General features: G+C 37.5%; 1 protein-coding gene across 2 annotated transcripts in view; it reads right to left on the bottom strand.

The window, feature by feature from the left end:
- Positions 1-5792: 5792 nt before the first annotated feature.
- Ca13 (carbonic anhydrase 13) overlaps positions 5793-18696 on the bottom strand; it is a 29134-nt gene continuing 16230 nt past the window's right edge. For both annotated transcript variants that reach the window (XM_046458642.2, XM_058583709.1), the window contains exons 5-7: positions 18220-18282; positions 17553-17708; positions 5793-7499 (exon numbers count right to left, since the gene is read on the bottom strand). In XM_046458642.2, the coding sequence (XP_046314598.1) occupies positions 7380-7499; positions 17553-17708; positions 18220-18282 (339 nt within the window). In that variant the 3' untranslated portion in view covers positions 5793-7379. The remainder of the gene's footprint in view (positions 7500-17552; positions 17709-18219; positions 18283-18696) is intronic.

The raw sequence follows: 18696 nt of genomic DNA, 5'->3' as shown, positions 1-18696 counted from the left end.
CAGAAATGTGTTTAAGCACTAAAAAGCTGGCAAGCTTATGGAGGTAGACACCCCCATTTTCCCAAATCATCATGTTCTCTTGAAAGTTGTTCTAATTCCATCACTACCAACAAATACTTTCAGTTGTTTTTCTTGAATTAAAATTCTCACTCTGTTCATATTCAAGAAAACATTTCCCAGTTACCCACATCTAAATCTCCATTGTTTGCCGGCTATTCTGTCAGAAATGGTGCTCCGTGAAAATAGTGGTGCATTCAGTTGGCAACTCGGTTTGGATGTTCTTCATGGAAGTGTCCCATTTTGTTACACCAAACATTAAAGAATGTATACTCAGTGGTTGAGATTTAATAAAATTAATAATTTTTACTTCAGAACACGGACATTCTTAAGAGACTCTGGCATGTCGAAATTGTGATCACTTGGTGGTGACAAAAATAATGACTGGTACTGTCATTTACTGCCACAGCCTACAAAGAAACAGTCGTTTAAACTATCATCACTTTTATAGCAGAAGTACAAATAGAAAACCAGTAAAAAAGGCAAATAACATCTTGGTACTATTAGGAAGTAGAACCAACTTCACCAACCACCTGCAAGTGTCTCTGGGATCTCCCAGGGGTCAGCTGGACACTCGGAGATCAGTCACTCCAGGACACAGGCTGAGGAAATTTCCTGGTTGCCCAGGTGATGGCAGTAGAAAAGGTTTCCCTCAGAGGAGAGACTGGTGGTGGACCTTGGCCAAAACAAAGAAAGGTGACATTTGTTTGGAGACTATCCTGAGGAGAGGGTGTATCCATTCTGTCACAGTATAAATCTACAAAATTCCACTCCCATTTATCTTGGAGCAATTCCAAAATTGTTAGACTAGCATTTCTTTTTTTTTAATTGATTTTATTTTTTAAATACATGACAGCGGAATGTATCACAATTCTTATTACACATATAGCCAATCCCAAAAAAAAACAAATGCCGAATGTTTTCTCTGACATAAGGAGACTAGCATTTCTTTAGGGAACAAATTGCTGGGGTTGGTGAATGATCTATGGGCACTTGCTATTTCATTGAGGAAGAATGGATTGCAAGCTGTGCCAACTTGACATGTAATCAGAGCCCTTAGTCACCCATGTTCTCATCCATTATGCTTTCAACAAGTTCTTCTTGAGTTGCCTGTAAGAACCAGATGCTGTGAAGGGAAGGCATGCTCCATCCATCCTGGTTGCTGGACAAGTTCGATGACAGCTAAGAAAGATAAGGATGAGATCTAAAGGAGACATTGCTTACTCCTTGGAACTTGGGAGAGGTCACCAAGAGACACACCACAAGCATGGGAATTCAGTGTCAGCACCTGAGCCCCACGTGGAACAACAACTGAATTGTGTCATCAAGCAGCTTCGTTCCACTGCGCTACTTCACTATAGCCACCCCTCCTCTGGCCTTAGTCCAGTCAGTTTTGAAAGGGGCTGACGCCACCTGCCCTCCTGAGACAGTGTTTTCCTGCTGGCCATGATGGCTTGGTTAAGGAAGGGCAAGTGACTCAGACTAGACAAATGAGAATTCAGGTCGTTCTTGTATTGAGATCTTTGGACACAGAAGCTCGGCTGGCAGCACAGGTGTAGCTTACAGAGGTGGCATAGGTGCAGAGGTGCAAAGACTCATCATGAAAACATAAAAGGAAAGTCTGACTGGCTAATGAAGCCCACAGAAGTGGAGGCAGCCAAGACATAAAAGACTGAGACCTGATCTAAGCTCCTGGCTTTATCACAATGAAATCTGGCTTTACCTGTGATTTTTTTCAATTCTGTGAAACAGCAAACCCCATTATTTTCCTTAGCTATTTTAAAATGGAGTTTCTATCATTTTCAAACAAAAGAATCCTTAATGACATAGTTCCCTACCCAGGTACAAAACCACATAGAGAACAAAAGAACTCAAATTCCAAATACATCACATTTGAAAACCTTGATGTCAATTTCTCCAGAATTAATTCATCTAGAGTTAATGTTCTCAAGCCAGGTTCGGTGGCACACACCTGTAATCCCAGTGGCTCGGGAGGCTGAGGCAGGAGGATCGCAAGTTCAAAGCCAGCCTTAGCAAAAGCGAGATGCTAAGCAACTCAGTGAGACCCTGTCTCTAAATAAAATACAAAATAGGGCTGGGGATGTGGCTCAGTGTTTGAGTGCCCCTGAGTTCAAACCTTGGTACCAAAAAAAAAAAAAAAAGAATTAATGTTCTGATGATACCCTATAGTTGCCTTGGAAGATCTGAGCTAACAGCAAAATCACTTCCTCTTTTATCTTTTTTTTTTTTTTAGGGGTAGGTACTGGGGATTGAACTCAGGGGCACTTTACCACTGAGCCCCATCCAAGCCCTATTTTGCATTTAATTATAGACATGGTCTCACTGAGTTGCTTCGTGTCTCACCATTGCTGAGGCTGGCTTTGAACTTGCAGTCCTCCTATCTCAGCCTCCCTAGCCGCTGGCATTACAGGCATGCACCACCGTGCCCAGCACAAATCACTTCTTAACCTTTATACCTCTATACTTAGCACATAAGATGTTCAATAAATGAGGGTCAAATTAAATTTCCTGAGTGGAAGAGAAGTTTAGCAATGGCCTTCCATCTCTGGAAACTTCTGGTCTAGCCTCATATCCATTCACCTGACCTCCCTAATGGAGGTTCCAGCCAGTGCCTTTCCAGGTCCTAAGTCCATTTGCCCTCATATCCACTACTGTACTTGTCCACTGATTTTTTTTCTGTATAGCAAAGGGGATGACCTCATGTGTCTCCACGTGGTCTGGCTTCTGGCTAGGCTCCAACACTGGGTATCACCAGTGGGAGTCTGGAGGATGAAATGGACAGAGAACCTAAAGTATTCCTCCCTGTCTCTCTGTCTCAGTCAGGGTTTCAGGTAGTAGCTGGTCTTTCCAAAAAATAACAAGATCCTGCTAACCAGGCCCTTTCCTTTCAGCTTCAACTGTGTGGCCCTGGTTTCTAGGCTCTAGGAACCCTGCCGTCCTCTAAGGAAGGAGGAAGGTTTTCCTAAACTTGATTGTCTCCCTGTCCTCTGTTTTTTCAGCATCCTCCATCACTTCTGTAATTAATTTTAAGCATTTACACCCTCTCTTTGAAAAAATGAGTGGTTTCTGTTTTCCCATAGGAAGCTGATAGTGCCACATACATTTTTAAATGACAACGAGCATTTAATTATATGTTTGTGTCTGGGACCCTCAGAGAGGCTCCCTATACCTCCAGCTGCTCCCAGTAGCAGCCCAACCATGGATGCGTGTTTCCAGAAGTCCTTGTTAAAACAGCAACCTTTTGTGTGACATGTTTTTCTAAGTTATGCCTTCCATGAGGAACTTAGGACCAAGTTATGGTCAATCTGATCTCATTGAGACACAAACCCACACAAGGGTTTCTACAGCTCTCACCCATAAGCACAGCTAAGGTAACCTTGAGCCCAGCTAAGCTAACCTGACCTCCCTTTTCACCCAGAGGACCTGGTACTGAAAACAAACTCATTGGAAATGGGAAGTTCAATGGACCCACTTCCTTCCACCAAGTGATTTATTCTGATGGGGTAGAGGAGCAAGGAAATGCTGAGAATCCTCCAGCAGGAAGACTTCTCTCAGTCCATGAGCGGGGCTGGGGTGAGGGTGGGTGTTCCTGACTGTTGTAATTCCTCTCCAGGAAGGCAAAGGTGGGGTTTTAGCCACACTGGAGAAATGTCCAGTCAATTCAACTCAATGAAGAGTAAGGATGTAGTTCAGCACACACGAGGCTCTGGGTTCAATCTCCAGCACTGCCGAAGCAAAAGGAAAAGAGTATTCCTGTTCACCAACATTGAGTTTATACCTTTATTTTGAAGGTATCCTTTATTTTCCCTTCCCTTCCGTTCTTAAATAACTTGGTCCATCAACCATTAGGTAGAGTCAAGCAAGTGAACATTGTGCAACATCGGGGGACAAGGCAGCTCAGCAGGGGACATCAGAGAGAGAAGGGAGCTTCTGTGGAGGGTAGGGGTGAGAGACCAGAAGTGGTTATGGAATATTGGCAACACACAGAAGAATGGGCCAAATAAGTATGTTAAGAACAACAAAAGTCTGGATTTTCACTGCTAGAAAAAAGAATTACAAATATAGAATGAATCCTAAAGTGTTGGATTGAAATTGTAAATACAAGTATGAAATCAGTTTTTAAAACATATAGACATTTATAAGTACACAGAGGTGTGTGTGTGTGTGTGTGTGTGTGTGTGTGTGTGTAGATATACACTCATTCTTGACATCTGTCCCCTGAGAGGGTCTTGAAGTAGCAACACTTCAATATCATTCAGCTCACCTACTGAGCAGATCATGGTTTTTCCAATACTATTTTCTACTAAAAGAAGCCAGATCTCCTTGAAAAATTGCTGATTCTAAAGCCTGAGAAGGAAAAGTATAAGATGAGCCAGGAGCATCATATAACTGTCAGAAAGTAACAAAATAGAGAGTCAGATGGCCAGAGAAGTCAGCTTGAAGATGCTCCAGCTGGCCGCATCAAAAAAAAGAAAGAAAGAAAGAAAGAAGAAGAAAATCAGAATATATAACAATAATGGTAGTAATAAAATAGGTATCTTTAAGTCCATGATGGAAATAAATGAATACATAGGAGGTTTAATGAGGAATTGGATATCTACAGTATTGAAAAAAATCCCTCCTAGATACAAGTATTTGTTAACTACAAATGATAATCACTTTAAAATGAAGAAGGCTAGCAGACAGAGTCATAACCAAGTGACAAAAGTGAATGTATTCTATAATAGGACAAATCAAAATTGACTACCTGGCAGAATGCAATGGGAACACAGCACCTCTTGTGATATTCCTGCCCACAATACACAGGCTGAATCTAATCTAAGAAAATACTAGGAAACCCAAATTAAAGGAAATTCTATAAAACAGTTGGCCCATAATCTTCAAAACTGTCAAGATCAAGAAAACCAAGAAAAGGCTAAAAAACAGCTCCTGACTAAAGGAAACACAACAACTAATGAACAAATCATTCTCTAGTGGATTGGGTGGACAATAATGGAACAACGTGAATATCATGTCTATTTTAGCTTAACTGTGGATATGTAGGACCATGTCTTTCTTCCAGCTCAAAGGAAATGAATACACACTATAGCACACAGATGGTGAGAAATCAGGACACAACTTACATTAAAACAGTTGAGGGGGGAAATGTGTTTTTGGCACTGTGTTTGCAATGTTTCTAAGCAAAACTTTAATTTGATTCCATGTATTGCATATATACAGCCCTCATACAGTTGAAAGGTTTTTTTTCATTTTCTTTATTGCGGTTAAATCCAATTTAAATTATAACACAAAATGCTTAACAAACATCAGATATCTATACTAACATTTAAAACTCCAACTTTTGTAAGGGAAATAAAATAGTAATTTTAAAACACACTTAAACCTTTTGACCCTAAGAGATACATAAATAAGCAGAAAACCTTCAAGGAGATCAGTACAGTGCAGACTTTTTTAGCCTACTAAGGGGCAACCTGTGGCATAGAACTGATGTAATACTGCAGCAGAAAATTACAAAGTGGTAAATTACAAAGTGGTAACTCTCACACACAGTAATCACAATCCCCATCCTAAACACCATCTGGATACAGCAACTTACATTCTCTAAGAAAACAAGCTTCTTTCCCTCACTAGGATGCTTCACAACATGTCTCTCCAAACTAAAGAAATGCCTTCCCATCCAACACTGGTACTTTTAAAACCATTAGAACTTCTGGTTATACAAATCAGGTTTAATAAATTATTCCTTTCAGAAACAATTTTAAAGATATTAAACATATTTTACTTGTTAGATTAATTTATACTGCATTTGATCTCAAGCAGAGAGATAATCATGAAGATAGTAAAAAAATTTTAAACATTCATTCATTAAATATTTACTGCATATTAATTCACAAAGCCTCAAGCTAGAGACAGTGAAAGAAATGGCAACCAAGACACCAGCCTTAATCTTCAGGAGCTCATCTCATGTACCAGAAGACATCACCAGAACACAATTTACTGATACCCATTTGTTCTATTAAGGAGAATGTAACAATAATTTGAATTAATAAAATCCACATTCACAGAAAGAGAGAGTCCAAAAACAAATCATCAAGTCAAAGACATCCAGATAAACTTCTCTCAGAAGATAACTACTTGAACTACTACTGTTCAAGTCTTAAATGTGGCTATTAAGTTAATGCTTGGTGTCACTCCATAACAGAAAGGGCAAAAGGAACTCTGCCCTCATTCTCCCCAACAAAAGCAACCAAAATAAACAAGAAATAGGAAGTAAAAATTAACATCAAGTGCCATCTTACAAAATTACTTAATAGGCTAAGGGGTGTGTCTAAACGGGGAAATGGGCTTTGCCATGGAAATGGGCTTAAGGTTTTATGGACCAATGGGGTATTTATATGAGATGCAAGTAATTTTTTCACTAATTGACACTAAAAATGACACACTAAGGATTGGTCCCTGCTCTATCATCAAAACAGGGCAAAGCAGGTAACCTGTTCATCATGCTCTTGAGCAGCTCTGCCTGTACTGCTATTGTTTAATCTGTTCATTTCAAACCACAGTAAGGCCAGAACTAGCAGACACTTCATCTTGTCAATTTTAGCTGATTCATTATTAACATTATCAAGTGATGATATATGCATAATTGATTAAAGTGTAAATAGCTATTTTATATCCTAGGGAATCCCTCACCAAAATCATAGTTATTTTTGCTCTGAAAAGTAGACACTGAGTACAAAAGTAGACAAATTAAGTAGCTATATCCCACCCCCAGATCTCTCATATCTTGCACTTTATTAAAAGTATCACACTAGAATCAGCAACACAACCATAACAAATATTCACTTTAAAAGGAAATACCGACTTTTGATAAACACACTATCAAAACATTAAGAATCACTTGTTTAGAAAAAGACATCACAATCCGAACATTCTGGAAGTGATTGAAGTTTGTCATTAAACTTCACAGAGAGACATGCTGAAGTGACTCAGTCTCTGGCAAGGTAGGATCTTCAGTACATTCTGACGTTTTGTGAGGCCAGCCATGTTTTTGTTTTGTACTTCAGGGGTTTTAACAACATCAGACCAAGTTTATTGCTTGATCCCTGCATGCAAATCCGGAGCAGATGAGCTAAGTCGGTTTAACTAAAGAGATCTGGCTTTCCTCATGGTGTTAACACTGATCATAAAATGGTACTCACAGATTAAAATTCTAGAAAGAAGTGTTAGTGGGGATTTTTGTGTTTTGTTTTCTTTGCTGTCTCTCTGCAGTCACGTTTAGGGATGTCCACTGGAGACCACTGCTAACAGAAAGAGGCTCTCACTTTGCGGCCCTTCAGAGGTTGGGGTGGACGGTGATTACTCAACAAAAATGCCACTGCTTCACCCTCTGCTGTACACAGGAGGCTGCGGAATTTAGCCAACTGTTGAAGAAAAATTAAGCATTAATTTCAGCATGGAAAGTCACACCAATGCCAACAAAATGTATAGCCAACTCAAGAACATAACCTTTCCTCTACCAGAAACCAAAAATATTACAATGAGAATTTTCCAAGTTGTGACATGAATGTTATAAAGAATGTTTCCATCAAATTCTCTTCACTGCAAAAACCTGTGTTCTGAAATTAAATACACATGAATTCTTTATTTCAAGATAAAAATAATAGGGCTGGGATTGTGGCTAATGGTAGAGCACTCACCTATCATGTGTGAGGCACTGGGTTCAATCCTCAGCACCACATAAAGATAAATAAATAAAGGCATTGTATCCATCTACAACTAAAAAATATTTTTTAAAAATGATCAAAGTAATAAGAGGAAATGTCATTTAAAATGTGGTTTAAAGAATATGCATCTAGAAATTAGAGTATTTTTCCTACCTACACACACACACACACACACACACACACTTACAAAATAGGCTCAATTATAATGTCATTTTGAAACCTTATTTTTCCATTTAATATATACCCTAGGCATTTTTGCAAATCAATAAACTTACATGAGTATTTGTAACCACTGCAAAATTCTATTATAAGTTTGTTGCTCTGTAGTAAGTATGTTTTGTAGAATCCTAACATTTTTTTGGTGGTTTAATATTATATATTCAAATTTGGGGCTGGGGCTGTAGCTCAGTGGTGGAGCACTTGCCTAGCACATGTGAGGCACTAGATTTGAGTGTCAGCACCACATAAAAATAAATAAATAAAACAAAAGTGTTGTGTCTATCTACAACTAAAAAAAAAGAAAAAAAAAGTCTTTTTTAAATTTAACACAGGCCTACAGTAGTAAAATAAAGATTGGATAAATTACTTGAATAATTCTAGCTTCTCAAAAATGTTAATCAAAATTATATTGCCAAACATAAGTTTTTGGTATTTGTTTTGTTATTGTTGTTGTTGTTGTTATGTTTTTGTTATGGCTTAGATTTGAAGTGTCCCTCAAAACTCATGATTGAGACAATGTAAGAAGGTTTAGAGGGGAACTAATTGGGTCAGAGCGCCTTAACCTAATCAGTGAATTAATCCCCTGATCAGGATTAACTGAGTGGTAACTGTAGGCAAGTAGGGTGTAGCTGGAGGAGTGAGTCATTGAGGGTGTGCCTTTGGGGTATATATTTTGTCGTGGTGAGGAGAGTTCTCTCTCTCTGTTTCCTGATCATCACGTCTTGAGTTGCTTTCCTCCACCACACTCCTCCACCATGATGTTCTGCCTCACCGTAAACCTCAAGGAATGGGGCCTGCTATCTATGGACTGAGACCTCTGAAACCGTGAGCCCCAAAATAAACTTTTTCTCCTCTAAAATTGTTCCTGTCAGGTCTTTTGGTCACAAGAGCAAAAAAGCTGACTAAAACAGTTTTGATGAGGACGACTTAGTAAACTATTAGGAATGAAAGCCTCCATTCTCTAAACTTCTTTAGTTATCTAATCTCAGAATCAAGAAAATTTGGACTAAAACACATCAACTGGGTTTCCATCATCTTCATTTACCTGAGGCCTAGAATATTTCACATATAGTATTAACCTGATGGGAAGCAGAAGGAAAGGGCTATTCGTAATAAACAATAATATTTTATAACCACTCTCTATGGAGCACAGGATCATCCATCGTATGCAAACAACTCTGGATTTTCACAAGTGATATCCTGTGTCTCAAAGAGCCCAGATACGGGAAGGATGAAATGCATAGCTACAGCTTACTATTACTCATAATTTCATTAGACCAGGTCATTACAGCTAAAACTACATGGAACTCAAGAGAAAGTCTGGTGAGGTCAAGTAGCAGAGGCCAATGAGATCTCATTCCTGGGAAGACACCCAGCCTTCTGTAGATCATGAAAATCAGGTCCATGTGGAGGGGCCATTCCAGGTGGCTGTGGAAACATGCAGAGTCCCATGTCAGGGTGCTGGTGGAGGAACCTCACACAGCAAAACCTGCCTGCCAGGTGATACCACTGATCCCTCAGAATACCTTGGCTCTATTTAAACACACAGGCCATTCAACTCCTCTGGCTCCCTACCTCTGCATCACTTTAGCCTCATTAGTTCAGAACTGAATCTTACTCTAGATCTTTCCAACCTGCTCACTTTGGCAGAAGTCCCCAAACCTGTCCTGAGGTCTTATCAAATCTCTTCCTTGTAGGACTCTCCCAATCACTTGATCAGCTGGATAGGACCTGTACCTGCCAACCCCTGCTCACATTTTGCTTCTTTTGGGTCCTGTGTCTTCCCCTGGCTGGCCTTTACCAGTCTCATCCTCTCAGGTAGCCACAGGCTCATTCAGGCAGAAAACCTGCTCTTCTGTCACTAAAGCTGACTCAGCATCTACACGTTCCTGGCAAGGAGTGTCACTCATTCCGCCTTGAGGCTGAGGTAGGTGTGACCTGTTTTGTTGGTTTACTTGGCTATAAAACTAAAATTCCAGTTTTCTTATGTAGCAATCCCAGTAAGATGAAATACTCTTTTTCAAAGGTTCTGTAAATAATTCTATTTTACACGCATGCTCAGCCACGTGTAACAGAACACCGTTGCCTGCCAAAGTAGAGTAACAATGAAAATAAGCTCTCCTATGGAACATGGTGATCTGAGCACAGCTTTGCATTACATTAAACTCATTAAATCTCCAAAACAACCCTATCAATAATCTACTATTATCCTGTTTTATAGACAAGGAGCTTGAGAGCATTACAATAAATCGTCTGGCAAATAAGCCATGAAATGACCATAGAAGTATATTTCATTTTTAACTATTTTTCCCATTTCCCCCAATATCTTCTTATTTACTCTGTACTGTAGAAACAAACATATACAAAGGCAGAAAAAATAGCAAATAAACTGCCAAAAATCTATCACCCAGCTTCAACTATCAACACACACCCAATTTTTCCATCCATGTTCCCACCCATTCTCTCTCCATACCCTACCCTGCCCAAACTGGACTCCTTTGAAGTAAACTCCAAACATCACATCATTTCAGTATAAACATATCAAAATACATCCCTCAAGTATGTGACATTTCTAGCATTTTAATAGGTGCTATCAGCATGGTTTCTGAGCCTTGGACCACCCACTTTCTTTTTTTTTTTTAAATAGAGAGTGTGAGAGAGAAAGTGAGAGAGAGAGAGAGAATTTTTTTAATATTTATTTTTTATTGGTTGTTCAAAACATTAAAAAGCTCTTGACATATCATCTTTCATACATTTGATTCAAGTGGGTTATGAACTCCCATTTTTACCCCAAATACAGATTGCAGAATCACATCGGTTACACATCCACGTTTTTACATAATGCCATATTAGTGACTGTTGTATTCTGCTACCTTTCCTATCCCCTACTATCCCTTAGTTTTCAGTGGGTACAACATCTTTGTTTGTATGGGGTGCTGAGGATCGAACCCGGGCCGCAGGCATGCCAGGCGAGCGTGCTACCACTTGAGCCACATCCCCAGCCCTGGACCACCCACTTTCAATCAATTTTTCTAGATCTACCTGGCACTTTCACATGCAGATACCACTCTAAGCCAGTTTTTGAAGGATGATCCCAGACATCTGAATGAACTGACTTGGGGGTGATTACTAAGAATTCAGATTCCTGTATCTTACCCCCCCACCACCTCCAAATTAGAATTTCTAATAAGGCCCAAGTTTCACATTTTGCTAAGCTGCCCTAAGTGGATCTTGGATACACTAAACTTTGAGCATCACAGGTACAAAACTGCCAACATATTTTCTGCTCTTCCCCTTCTTGACCTTATTTTTGATTTCCTTCTTGAAATTCCCTCCTTTCCTTGATTACCTGCAACCAGTTCTCATCTTTTAATCTTTTAACCATCTCAATATCACTTTTCCATGAAATCTTTCCTGATTTCTCCACTTGAAAATAGTCTCTAATCTTCTGAACTTCCATTCCTTTTTGTGTTGGTCTTTGGCACCAAGCATAGCCCCCTGTGTCATGGTTTTTGTGTATCTATATTATGCCCTCTATTGAATTTCAAATTCCCTAGGGCAAGGGCCACTTTTTATACATCTTTTTATCTCTTGTATCATTCCTTGCAAAGATCTGGCAACTAGTGAACAATTTTACCATTCACTTGTACAGTCCTCCACAATTTTGAACTTTAATTTCAAGCTGATGTTATACTGTTTTATACATGAGCTCAAAATTAATGTCAAAGTGACTGAATTATTTTCTCATCTTCTATGTAGTATAGCAATGCAGAAGTAAAGGAAAATATTCCTAGATCATTGATTATCATTAATTGTAAAACACAAATTTTACTATTTAAAAAGCACATTTTGGTTTTCCTTCTAGCTATTCAGACTGAGATCTTGCACACAGTATCCCTAATAGAAAACAACTATAAACTAAGACATAATGCAAAAAGCATTAACTGCAGGTACCTCACAGTGAACAGGGATTTGAGTGGCTTGAAGGTGGAAGAGGAGAGCTCTGCAGGTAAATTCTGGTCTCTCCAGCTTTTAGCCTGGAGCTGAGTGCAGTCTGCCACGTACACACAGCCACAGTGGGGAACACCTCTCTTGCAAGGAGAGATCCAGAGAGAGGATCCTTGAACTCTCTACCCACATATCTGACTGACCCAGGAAACATGCATACACTGAACAGATTCCAAGCAGACCAGCTGAACTGAGACCAGAGCTACAATGCAAGAAAAAAATCCGTACTTCTAGTTCAGCCAACAAAACTGTCTGCTGAAACAAAAGAAGCAATACTTATCAGAGAAAAATAACCGAATCCAGAACCTTTACAATTTAATGTTCATATCATCTAGAATACATAAAAAATTACTCAGCATATGAAGAATTAAGAAAATGGAAAAAAATCTCAATGAAATAAAAATCAACAAAATCCAACCCAAGATTAACCCAATGTTGGAACTCATAAGGATTTTAAAGTGGCTATTATAAATACCTGAGGGTTAGATCAAGTTAAAGCATCTTTATAATTCATGAGAAATCTCACCAGGGTAATAAGAAGTCTTAGTAAAGCAATAAAAACAATAAAAGAGAACCAAGTAGAAATTTATTTTATTTTTAAGATAGTCTCACTATGTTGCCTAGTATCGAGCTCCTGCGCTCCACTGATCTCCCACTGTGCTGAGACTACAGGCACATGCCGTCATGCCTGACCAAATAGAACTTTTAGAACTACAAGATAACAGCTGGAGGGACTTAACAGCCAAATTGACATGACAGAGAAATAAAAAGCAAATGAACTTGAATATACATCAATAGAAAATATTTATGATAAAAAGCAGAGATTTTTAGAATTTTTTTTGAAAAACAATGTCTCAGGAACCTGCTAGATGATATTAAAAGGTCTAATATTTGTAATTAGAGTATCGGAAAGAAAGAACAAATGAGGATATCATACACAAAAACGAACTCAAAAACAACCAAAAAGGGACGGGGGGAATCAAAGGAAAATGTAAGAGCTAAAACTACTACTTAAAGTCGTAGAAAAAAAAAAAACTGTAGCTTACTGTTAAATAAAGATTCTTAAATAGTAAAAAAAAAAGTGCAAATTTTAAAAGATAAATAAAATATACATAATCAAGATTAAGAACTTTTGCTCTTCAAAAGACATTATTAACAGAAACAAAAGGCAGGCAGCTATACACTGGGAGAAAACTTAGGCAAAACATGCATTTAAGTATGAATATACCACAGAGAATCTTGCATATATATAATTATAATGAACTAAATGAAATAATAATAATACAAGAGATATCAGTGGAGTAGAGCAAGTGGATCAGGTACAGAGAAGAGGGGAGGAAAAGGAAGGTACTGGGGAATAAAATTGATCACATTATGCTATGTGTGTGTATAAACACAGCATAATGAATCCCACTATTATGTATCATTATAATGCACCAATTAAAAACATGCATTTGAGAAAGAATTTTCATCCAAACTATATAAAAAACGCTTACAACTCTATAGTGAGAAAAACGAACAACCCAATTTAAAAATATTCAAAGAATCTGAACAGATACTTCACAAAAGAAAACACATGCATGGTCATGAAAAAAAAATCACTAGACATCAGGTAAGTGAAAATTTACAATCACGTATACCTAGGAGAATAGCTAACTTAGAAAAATTGACAATACCAAAAGCTAGCAGAGATATGGAGCAACTAGAAATCTTATAAATTGCTGATGGGAATGCAAGGTGGCACACCACTTAGGAAGCAAGACGGCAGTACCTTATACAATCAAACATGCGTGACCTAATGACTCCAGTCCTAGGTATTGACCGAAGACATAGAAAAAGTGTCCACACAAGTGTGTATGTGAACTGCTCTTAATATCAAAATATTACTCACATAATAGCCATAAACTAGAAACAACCTAAATGTCTCAATTGCTAAATAGATTTTTTAATGTGGTATAACCATACCATGGGATATAAATAGGCAAAAAAAATAAAAGAAATGGCTGGACACAGTGTCGCATGCCTATCATCCTAACTGCTCAGGATGCTGAGGCAGGAGGATCATGAGTTCAAAGCCAGCCTCAACAAAAAGCAACATGCTAAGCAACTCACTGAGATTCTGTCTCTAAATAAAATACAAAATTGGGCTGAGGATGTATCTCATCGTCAAGTGCCCCTGAATTTGATCCCCAGTACCAAATAAATAAATAAATAAATGAAATGGGTGAACCTAAATATTATGCTAAGCAAAAGAAATCAAACACAAAATCTACTTACTACATGATTCATTTAAACAAATTTCAAGAAAATGCAAAATTCTAGTGATAGCATGCCAGTGGTTGCTTGGGACTATGAAAATAAGACAGCTATTCTTTCTTGATCGTGGTGGTTGTTGCATGGTTGCAAATGATCACCAAAATCAGCAACCACATACTCAAAATTTGTGAGTTCCTTAATGTACGGATAATGTCATAATTTAAAAAAGGATTATTTTAAAGGAGTATTCTGCACACTGAATTTGAGCAGCTGAGTATATCAATTCAGATGATTTAAGTGAACTCAAAGAGATTTGGCAATAAAAGTCAGCCTCCCAAAGAAAATGACAGATCTGTTATTAAAAGTATTAGAAAACAGTATATCTGCCCAGTGGCAAGGCAGTTAAATCAAGAGTTTAGTGCTCACTGGGTGACTCTGAGGAAGAAAAATGGATTGGAATCAAGAAAAAGAAAATAAAAAATATCTTATTTTCCCTTTAGGTCAAACAGTGACTTGCTAAGAAATAGCATTAGAAAATCCTAGAAAAAAAAATCTGGCGTCAACTTAAGAGGATTTATTCTTCACAGCTAGTGACACTGCATGACAGAATTGGAAAATGAATAAAGGCAATATTTCCCAGTGACTTTAAAGAGAAAAAGCTGCCAAAATTGAGATTAAAAATTATCTTTTGGAAATTGATAGCTCAGTGATATAAGATTTTTCAACTTAACTTATATAAAAGAGCTAAAAAAAAATAAATAATTTTACCCAAAAAAAATTTTTTTAAAAATTTGTTTTTAAAATTAAAAAAAAAAACTGCATATTTTCCATTTTTAGAATAAACTGTTTCAGGACAATCTTACATTTATAAAAATTACTGCAAGCTATTACTAATATTTCCAACATACCTCACACTGAATTTCCCCTATTATTCACATTTTATATTAGTGTGGTACTTTCTCCATAATTAATGAGCAATATTAAATATATGTTATCTAATGTCCTTCCCTTATTCAGGTGTTCTTTGTTTTGATCTAATGCCTTTCTGTTTCAGAATCCTATGTAGGAAACATTACATTCAGTCACCCGCTCTCCGTAGGCATCCCTTGATTGTGAGTTTCTCAGACTTATCTTGCTTTTGATGACCTTGAAGAGTCCTAATTAAATATTTATACAATTTTCCTCAGTTGAGCTTTGTTTAATGCTTTTTCTCGTATTTAGAACTGGACTGGATGTTTTAAATATCTTTAGCGTCATTCTTTAGCTCTTAAAACCATCATAATATTATCAATATAATAACTGGAATTATAGCCAAACAATTTCTCATTCTGGTTAAAAATCAAAACTCATGAAAGTGCTCCTGCTATAGTCAATGTAAGTTAATTTTTCAAAGTGTACTACCCATTACACTAGAGCTCCAAAATGAAGCTATTTTTAATATACTCTCTTGCATAAAAACCACATCAATAATATTAATTCAATAAGCCTCAAATGAGACAGTCATGAATCCATGGCCATGTGGTTATAATTTCTAAACTTGCAGGGAGTTGTTTTTACTAAGTTTAACTTCATTCTTTCTAAGGAATTATATATTATGATATATTCTCTTCAAAATCACTAGTGTGTTGAAAAAAATAAAAGCAAGAAACAAAAAAAAAGTATTTTCCAAGTGTTTTTAAGAAATAGAGACAGCCTTGAAATATAAAGGAAAATATGAGCCTCTTTGTTTTCGATAACTTGATATTATAATTAACTCTTATTATTAAATTGTTTAAATTTAATAAAGGAATGTGAAAGTAAGCAGTTTAGCATGTCAAGGGAGAGAAACAAACCCCTTTAATGAGGACACTAAATCAGCAGCAGGTCACTTTTCTCATGATACAATGATGAAAAAATTTCACAGGAATTTTCATATCAATCAAGGTCTGGATTCTATCCAGACTGCAATAAAATGTTTTAACATGTATACACCGAGGTATTATTTGTCTGTAATCCTAAAGATGAGGTCAATGAGGAAGAATACCCAACAGGAAGTTAGATGTGTTCCCAAGGGGAAATGCTGCCTAAAAAGAACCTGGTGAAGGTGAACCAGTCCTAGTCTGATGGGGGTGGCTGTGGGAATAAACAGCTAGGTAGGAGAGCAAGTCGGGAACAGGAAGAAGTATTTAATTAGCTGCAAAAATAAAATAAATTATATTCCTACTAAGACACTGTAGAACCTAATTCAAAAAGGACAACATAACAAAAAAACCTACTAAAGAGACCACATCCCAGAATACACGTCAGTCACACCGTTAAAGTTTAAGTGGTTTCTGGGCACTAATGACATCCAGAGCCTGAAAGAATGCTTGGCCTTATGTGGGTGTCCAGTAAGCATTTAACAGAAAGATGAAGGGACTGAGCCATAACTCAGCAGTCAAGTGCTTACCTAGCATGCCCAAGGTCCTGGGTTTGATCCCCAGCATTGCAAATAATTAATTAATTAAAGAAAAATGAGTAGATGTCTTCACAGGAAGGCCATAGGTGACCAACCCACAATTTCTTAGCAAATGCTTAGAAGCCACTCAGGCAGCCCTACCAAAGTTTTGTTAACAAAAATCAAAACCAACTTTTTCTTTTCTTTTCTTTTTTTTTTTTTTTTTTTTCCTAGTTCTGAGGATTGAACCCAGGGCCTCACACTTGCTGGGTAAGCACCATAAGTAGTATGAGCTATAGCTGTCCCTCTTGGATTCTCAAGTGTACCATAAGACCACTTCTTAAACTTAGCAGGCACACATTTCTAAGCATGTGATGCCACTTCTCAGTGTTTACTCTGAAATCTGTGGAAGAAGCAGTGTAAGGACTGAGATCAGAAATGAGAATGTCGCCTTCTATGTGGCGTCTCTCCTGATTTTCCTGTTTGTATCCCAGTCTATTCATGTCTCAAAGCAAACAAAAGCAAAGCTAGCATTCACAACAATGCTTCACTCTTATGGGCTTCTTTATGTGCCTTACATTTCTAAGAGATTGGAAAGAGATCATCAAATCATAGAAGATCAAATAAGAAAGGGTCACAAGCCAGGCACAGTGGTGCACGCCTGTAATCCCAGCTGCTCAGGAGGCTAAGGCAGGAGGATCTCGAATTCAAAGCCAGCCTCAGCAAAAGCAAGGCACTAAGCAACTCAGTGAAATCCTGTCTTTAAATAAAATACAGAGTAGGGCTGAAGATGTGGCTCAGTGGTCAAATTTCCTGAGTGAATCAACATCAACCTGAGAGAAGCTACATACCTGTTGAGAGCTGATATTTATGGGTTGTTTTAAAACAATCCATGTGACACTCTCAAGAAGAGGTGGAACAGTCAGAGAACCAGGATATGTCCAGTAGTCCCAGGAGGGTGGAAGCAGAGATAATGGGTCAAAATTTGTGAATCGAGTTTGTTTGCCCTGGACAAACAGAGAATTCCCACAAATTACCATGGAAGAGCTTTATACACACACACACACACACACACACACACACACACACACACACATCCAATTAAATACTATGGAGTTATTCAGAATCTACCTTTAGTATCTTAAAAAAAAAAAACTGCTTCATCTTAAATAACATATCATATAGATTTATTTCAGAAGCACAAGATTTGTTTTTATATAAGTGGTCTTTAAAATATTTCACAAATCAAGACGTATTTTGTAAAACTATAATACCAGAAAGTAAATTTGTATAAAAAGATTTATTAGTGATTATCTTAGATAATGTAAGACCCTTGGATATTTTCAAAAGATAAGTGATACTAAGTTACTTCTGCTTGCTTAGTTAAGAATGTTGCAAACTTGCTTCAAAACAGGCAGCATATACTCTGTCCAATGTTTAAGTCTTTGAAGAAAGATGAGAGAATTAAAGACAGAAGGAAAAAGACGTCAGTCATAACTACCGAGTAATTCGTTTCACCTTTTCTTTAATGGAATCCAAAATGTCAGTAATCTTTTGCAGTTGGGAATTGTGTTCACCAATCTGAAAATACGAATTTTAAAAGAAATGGTTACAGTAGCAAATAAAGTCTGATCTTTCCATTTCAATCAACTGTTTTTAAATTAATTTCTGAAAATCTACACCAGCACAGAAGATACAGTGATTGTTCTAGAATAAAGGTTCTCTTCTGATAGCCTTATCATGCCAGAAGAATCTGAATGATAATATTGTATTACAGGGTTCCTATACTGAACTTTTCACTTTGGCCTCAAAACTGGTATCAACACTCCTCTTCCCCCACCCCCCACTTCCCCTAATGAATGTTTTTCACATAGGTTAACTTAAGAGAAACCGTGCTTAGGAAAAACTCTTAAAACACCTGCACTATTAATCCAGATGGTGATATTCAGACCTTCAATCCAAACTGACTATGGTATCAAAGTATTAGACAAAAAA

The sequence above is a fragment of the Marmota monax genome, unplaced genomic scaffold, assembly GCF_021218885.2.
Source record: "Marmota monax isolate L192 unplaced genomic scaffold, Marmota_monax_Labrador192_F-V1.1 WCK01_AAM20220418_F8-fsc00147, whole genome shotgun sequence".
Taxonomy (NCBI): Eukaryota; Metazoa; Chordata; class Mammalia; order Rodentia; family Sciuridae; genus Marmota; species Marmota monax.
The sequence above is the reverse complement of the archived record's forward strand: the minus strand, read 5'-3'. Positions and strand labels throughout refer to the sequence as shown.